The 7380-nt window shown below is 41.6% G+C and overlaps 1 protein-coding gene across 4 annotated transcripts in view; it reads left to right on the top strand.

Moving 5' to 3' along the window:
- Window positions 1-2494: 2494 nt before the first annotated feature.
- Window positions 2495-7380, top strand: part of CCDC169 (coiled-coil domain containing 169) — a 65558-nt gene continuing 60672 nt past the window's right edge. Inside the window, exons 1-2 of one of the 4 annotated variants that reach the window (XM_017537967.2) lie at window positions 2497-2680; window positions 4416-4495. In XM_017537967.2, the coding sequence (XP_017393456.1) occupies window positions 2598-2680; window positions 4416-4495 (163 nt within the window). In that variant the 5' untranslated portion in view covers window positions 2497-2597. Of the gene's footprint in view, window positions 2681-4415; window positions 4496-7380 lie in introns of all 4 variants that reach the window. The other 3 variants (XM_017537966.2, XM_017537969.2, XM_037741827.1) reach the window with 3 other exon arrangements.

Below are 7380 nucleotides of genomic sequence, written 5' to 3'. Positions count from 1 at the left end.
ATTTAGGGAATTTTATTGAATTGTTTGAAATGTGTGGGGCTAGAACATATCTAATAATTTAATTTCTTGATTTTAAAGGAGTATTAGCTATTTTTTAAAACTTCATTGCATTTCAGGTTTTGGGGTACATGTGAAGAATATGCAAGATTGTTGTATAGGTACATACATGGCAGTGTGATGTGCTGCCTTCCTCCCCATCACCTATATCTGGCGTTTCTCCTCATGTTATCCCTCCCCAACTCCCCACCCGCCGCTGTTCCTCCCTTAGTTCCCCACCACAGACCCCAGTGTGATGCTCCTCTCCCTGTGTCCATGTGTTCTCATTGTTCAACACCTGCCTATGAGTGAGCTAACAGACCTTTTTAAGAAATCCTCTGGGCTGGGTGCGGTGGCTGAAGCCTGTAATCCCAGCATTTTGTGAGTCCGAGGCAGGCAGGTCACGAGATCAGGAGTTCAAGAACAGCCTGACCAATTTGGTGAAACCCTGTTTCTACTAAAACTACAAAAAAAATTAGCCGGGCGTGGTGGCACACACCTGTAGTCCCAGCTACTCGGGAGGCTGAGGCAGGAGAATTGCTTGAACCCAGTAGGTGGAGGTTGCAATGAGCCGAGATTGCATCACTGCACTCCAGCCTGGGTGACAGAACAAGACTCTGTCTCAAAAAAAAAAAAGTCTCTGTACATTTATTGGTTGGATATGTCATCACATAATCTAGTCTTTTTCACTTCATTCACTTCATTTTATTCTGTTTACTTGGTTCTGAGTTGCCCTTTCAGACTTACAGCGAGAAAATTTTGATAAACATACCTTCTATATTAGGGTAATTCACAGAAACAGAACTAATAGGGAGTGTGTGTATAAGAGATTTATTATAAGGAATTTGCCCATACAATTACGAAGGCTGAGAAATCTCAAGATCTGCAGTTGACAAGCTGGAGATCCAGGCAAACTGATGTGTAGTTCCAGTCTGAGCCCAAAGCTGGAAAAGACCCGTGTTCCAGCTCAAGCAGTTTGGCTGTAGGAGCTCCCTCTTACTCCTGGGGAGTCAGCCTTTTTGTTCTATTCTGTCTTCAGTCGATTGCCTGAGGCCCACTCACATTGGGGAAGACAATGTACTATACTCAGTGTACCAATTCAAATGATACTCTCATCCAGAAACTTTCTACTCAAAAAGTATATATTCACAAGGCTTCTGACCCCAAATTGTACTTTCCACACCAATCAAATATCCCATTCTCACTAAAACCTTTGTCTCCACAAACCCTTGTCTAAAGACATTCTTAAGTCTTTTTGTATTTGTGACATAGTCTTACTTTGTCGCCCAGGCTGGAGTGCAGTTGCACAATGTCGGCTCACTGCAACCTCTGTCTCCTGGGTTTAAGCCATCCTCCTGCCTCAGTCTCCTGAGTAGCTGGGATTACAGGCACACGCCACCACGCCCAGCTAATTTTCCAGCTAATTTTTGTATTTTTAGTAGAGATGGGGTTTCACCATGTTGGCCAGTCTGGTCTTGAACTACTGACCTCAAGTGATCTGCTGGCCTCTGCCTCCCAAAGTGCTGGGATTACAGGCCTGAGCCACTGGGCTTGGCTGACATTCTTAAGTCTTTAGTCAATAACAACTCTTTCAACCAATTAACAATCAGAAAATCTTTGAATCTAGCTGTGACCTGGAAGCTACCCACATTCCCCATCCCTTCCAATTGCCCTGCCTTTCCGGATGGAAGCAGTGTACATCTTAACATGTATTTGATTGATGTCCCATGTCTCCCTAAAATATATAAAACTAAGCTGTACCCTGACCACCTTGAGCACGTGTTTTCAGGATCTCCTGAGGGCTGTCACCAGCCATTCCTTACTCATATTTGGTTCAGAATAAATCTCTTCAAACATTTTACAGTTTGTCTCTTTTTGTCAAGGAAACTCAGATGTATCAAGGGTAGGATGCAAACTTTGTGGTTTAAAATAGAATGAAATTTCAAGTTGCAGTGAGCAGCTCTGAGGTATGTTCATGAACAGCACACAGATGCAAAACAATCTGGAGCAGTCTCCCGGAGTTCAGGAGGTACCTTTTTAAGGCCAGCTCCTCCCGCTCCGACACTCCCAAACCAGCGACTCTAGTGCTTGTTCAACTGAAGCAAAGAAAGGCGCAGCTGTTCTTGGATCCAGCATTTCCCGGACAAGGGCTAAGAGTGAAATTGACTTTGCTTGCGGCCCAGGGCAACGTTTAGGAAAGCAACCAAAGCCAGCAGGAGGCCAGAAAAAGCAGACAGACCCCTGACACTCCGCTGTGTAGCCGAGGCACATCTAACCTCAGCGTGTTGAGCAACGAGTGTCCCTCGAGCTGTTCTCCAGGGTCGCTCCAACAGACAGAGGCCATTTCTGTTCCAGCCTACCCAGAATGCCGCCTGCCGCCTGCGGGCGTTGCTTTATGACGTCACCACGTGCTTCAGCGGGCCGGCGCGGGAGCTGCAACGGGGCTTAGCGGTGAGGAGGCTCGTGTTGTACTGTCCTTGCTCGCTTCCGGGTGGCCCTTCATGTCTTCTACTCTAAGGTGTGCTGAGGGGAAAGGCGCGGGAAGTCTCTAGCCTGACACTATGGAGGAAGAGAAAGGCGACAACTTCGACGGTGTGAGCACCGACCGCTTGAAACAGCAGTTGCTGGAAGAAATCCGCAAGAAGTGAGTCGGGGGTGGCGCGGTGTGGGGTCCCGTCCATGCCCCCCGAGCTGTCACCTGCAGCGTCTCTTAGGGCCGATGCTTCTGAGGATGCTGTGAGACCTGCGCCATGATTAACACCTGGGCACATCGGGCGACGTCCCAAAAGTGTTCCATGAGAAAGATTCATGTGCCTCTTTGACTAAGTCTTTGGTATTGTAAGTAGGCAGCTGTGAGGTAGGATGTTCTGCCCTTAGTATCCAATCACATGGAGTGTATTTTGCCCATGTACTATAAGGCCAAAAGTTGAGTTTGGTTTTGATGTTATCATAAATCCAGGTTTTCTGTTTAAAATTACAAAAATTGGCTGGGCGTGGTGGCTCACGCCTGTAGTCTCAGCACTTTGGGAGGCAGAGGCGGGTGGATCACGATGTCAGGAGTTCAAGACCGGCCTGACCAAGATGGTGAAACCCCGTCTCTACTAAAAATACAAAAAATTAGCCGGGCGTAGTGGCAGGCGCCTGTAATCCCAGCCAGTCCGGAGGCTGAGGCAGAGAATTGCTTGAACCCGGGAGGCAGAGGTTGCAGTGAGCTGAGATTGCGCCACTGCACTCCAGCCTGGGCGACAGAGTGAGACTCTGTCTCAAAAAAAAAAAATTCCAAAAATTTTTATGTAGTTATGTGGGTTTTTTCATCCCTTTCAGGGGAACTTCATAAAATGACATGTACTAAAAATGTTACTCCTCCTTTATGCTTTTTAAGACAGTATTCATACTTCGTATTAAATTTTTGAAACAGTTAAAGTATTTTTTGGACATACTCCCAACTCCATCCACAAGTCCCGTGAGAATTGGACTCTCCTATGTGCCTAGATAGCGTTCTGGGTTTTCCACTATTGTAGCTCCAGTCGCAGTATTTTAATTGCCTGTCTATTTCTTGTTTTGCTATCAAACTACACGCGTTCTGAGGACAGGTTCTGTGTATTCCGAGGAAGTAGAGGATAAGAGCAAGTACTTGAGGACAGTCCTCAGTAAACCCCATCTGTTGTCACTCAGTAATTATACAATCTTAGACAACTTAATTAACCTCTTTAAACCCTCAGTTTACTCAGCTCTAAGACTGGTATACAAATACTTATACCTCCAACGGTTGTTCCCAGGTTGGAATGAAATGCACTGTAAAGCACTTAGCATTGGCTTGTAATACGCATCCAGTGGAATTTTGTGGCTGCTATTGCTGTTTTTCTGTTCACCGTTCACAGAATTCTTCAGTATTTAATACATTGCCTTGAACATAATAGGCGTTCAAATATTTTATTGAATAAATGACCCTGTCATACCGTGGTAATGTTCTATTTACGGATGTCCTAAATAGCTAACCTTTTAAATTAGTGTTTCTTTTTTTCTGTTTCAGTTTGTCAGCTGTTACGTATTGACCTAGCTATGCCTTTCTGTAATAATGTGCAGTGCCTAATTTGCTTGATTCTGAAAAACCAGATAACTAACCCCTTTGGGATAATATTTAAGTTAAAAATAAAGGGTTTCCAATGGTTGCCTGGGGGTCTTTGAGTTTAGTGCATATTTGAGTCCTAGAACTGACTAATTGGAAGCCTGCCTTTGCCTGATTCTTGTTTCTCAACCAGGACTTCAGTAAATGATGTGTTATAGTAAACTGTTCCTGAAGTAGTAGTGGGTTACTATGTATTTTTCATGTTATTTTTAATTGACTCATACTCAACAAAAATATTTTAAAAATACAGGGATGCAGTACAACTCTCAGTGTTTGAACTAAGACACAAGATAGCAGAACTGGAAGCCAAACTCAATACTGACAATGAAGGTATATAAGTAAATATTTATATATATGACTCCTGTATAACTGTTGTTCATTTTACCAGGATATCTATAGTACATTAAATTCCATATATTGAATAATAGTACCAAAGTTTCAGTATTGCTTTTTGGCCACAATAATAATTTATGATAGAGGCTTTAAAACTGATACTTCAGAATATCAAACCTATTACTATTTAATTATTTTTCTACCTTTCAAGTTCAAAATGTTTATTGGCAAAATCTTTGTTACATGACATCAATATATTATTTAGTAAATAAAATATCAGTTTTCTATTCAACTGAAGTTATATTCTTCGTATCTTAACTTCTGGACTTGGGATATGTTTAAAATTCTTATCTAGGTTTTGACTATTTGTGTTGGAAGAATGTGTGTTTGGTGTAGGGGCTGTTGTATACACACACACTTACATATCCTTAAAATTTATGTAAATTTATGTAAATAATGTATGTAAGATATGACCCTGCCATATGTCAGCACTTTGAATGGAGTACCTTTGTTTTCCCTGTTCTGAAGAGGTTCACTGACTATTGGGAGAAAGTCTCAAACCAGAATGTGGATATGAGAAGTGATATAAGTTCTACATAAAGATAAATGGAAACTTAGGTAAGGGAAACCTAACAGAATTCAGGTGAGGTAGTAAAGATAGGCTTTCCAGAACAGGCAGTGCTTGAACTGAATGCTAAAGAACAGGAGGAGTTTATTAGGGTTATCAGGGTGGGCATTTATACTGTTCCTCATTTGGGGAGCCATGAGCAAAAAGATTAGTGGCCATATGAGAAATACAATGCCACTTTCTGTAAGTACCCAAAGCTTTGTTAAAGCTTAGTTGGAGAATACTGCTTTGTCCCAAGGCCAAAGTAGCTTCCTCTATCTCCATATCTATATCTTAGATATAACTGGGGGTAGGCTCTGAATGTACTTATCAAATAGTCGCATTGGCATGGTAGCTGGAACTTTCTCATGTACCCAGTTACAGAAAAACAAGGCATGCTCACAGGTACACATGCAGTGCATTAACTATGCACACTAGTAAAACGTGGCTCAGCAGGTTGTACTCGCAGCAGTTCTCAAGAGAAGGAGCTAGTATGTGGGTATCAAGAGAAAAGGTCAGAATGATAGGAAAGAAAGTTCTTTCCTCAGTGGGCCAAAAGTAATGCCTAAGGTGAAGGGCAGAAACATTTACTCCTTTAAAGCCAGGGACTGTGTCAGGTGAGGTAATTATTATTATCCCCATTTATGGAAGAATGAAATCCAGGAATACAAATAACCTCTAAGGTCAAATAGCCAGGGAGTGGCAGAGCCATGACGTGATCCCAGATCATCTATTTACCATGCCTTTAGTAAATGATAATACAACTGCCATCTATATCATACTCAAAACAGTTCTGCTTGTCTATTGCTACATAGCAAACCACCCTATAATTTAGTAGCTTCAAACAACAAATTATCTCTTATAATTCTGTGGATCAACTGTGGTTCAACTGGATGGTTGTTGATTGGGGTCTCTTGTTCGGTTACAGTCAGGTATACTGAAGATTGAAGTATGCTGGTCTGACACTGGCTTTTGACTGAAAGCTCAGCTAGGGCTGCCTGTCAGAAATGCCTCTTGTACCTTTTTCTTCTCACAGGATGGTGGTTAGGTTCCAAGAGGATGTATCCCAAGAACAAGCATTCCAAAGGACACAAGTAGAGACTGCCAGGCCAGTCAAGGGCTACTCCTAGAACTGGTGCAGAGGTATATCCACTGTATTCTATTGGTCATAATGGTCACAGATTCAAGGGAATGGAGAAGTAGACTGCTTTTAAGGGTTGCATTACAGAGCAACACATGGGATGGAATATATTATTGCAGTCATCTTTGGAAAATACAATTTGCCAAAGGAGCATTAAACATAAAGCCATTTGGAGAATATGCTAAGTAATTGATAAAAATGGAACATAGGTCATGATGAGAATGCATTAGGAGATGAGATTAAAGTTTATGAAGGAATAAATCAAGAAGATTTCTTGATGCTAATGAATTTACATTTATCCTGAAGGTAGTGGAGCAACATTAAGGTGTTTGAAAATGAATTTATTATTGGAAATATGTGCACACACAACAACTATGGGTATGTTCACTGTTCAGATAATTTTTTCACCCTTTTTGCTCTCTTCTCAAATCTCCACCACCACTCCACTCATTCATACTCTCAGGTGTTGAGCTTATCCTCCTCTTTCAAAGAAAAGAGAAGCAATCAGAAGAGGACTTCGGCATATTTCTACCCACAAAGCTACCCATCTGCCTGCACCCTTGCACATCCTCTTTCCTCTTGTTCCTACGAATGATCTGTCCTTATTCTCGTCTCAGGTTATCTCCTCCCTATCTACTCGCACCTACTCAAGGATATTACTCTAGTGATGGCCATGTTTTCCCTGCTCTGCTGGATCTTTCCCAGCAGCAGACAAACATGCTGAATTTATTTTACCCAAAGAACAAATGATAGGCTTCTTTTGGTCTCACTTTTCCCCTTCAACTAGCATCCCCTGTCCCTGCCTCATTTACAGCAAAAGTCTTCAAAAGAGTGGTTTTTATTTCCGCTTTCTCATCTGCTTATTGTTTGATCTTACTTGTCACTGGACTAATTTTTACATAAATGTTAAACACAGACAACTCCAAAGAGCTTTATATTCTCAGAGTCACCTCTTGAAGTCGTTTAGGATTCATAGGAAACTATATGTAGAAAATTTGATTTTATGTTTTAATTTGAATTTCACAACAAAGTTTAGTAATAAGAAAATGGTAAAGAAAATGTTCAGGTGACTTTTTTTTAAGTAAAAAGAATTAGTATTTGTGTAGAGCTTTAAGTGCATTTTTTTTTTTTTTT

Source organism: Cebus imitator, unplaced genomic scaffold, assembly GCF_001604975.1.
Source record: "Cebus imitator isolate Cc_AM_T3 unplaced genomic scaffold, Cebus_imitator-1.0 Scaffold108, whole genome shotgun sequence".
Classification (NCBI taxonomy): Eukaryota; Metazoa; Chordata; class Mammalia; order Primates; family Cebidae; genus Cebus; species Cebus imitator.
This window is presented reverse-complemented; position numbering and strand designations above follow the sequence as displayed.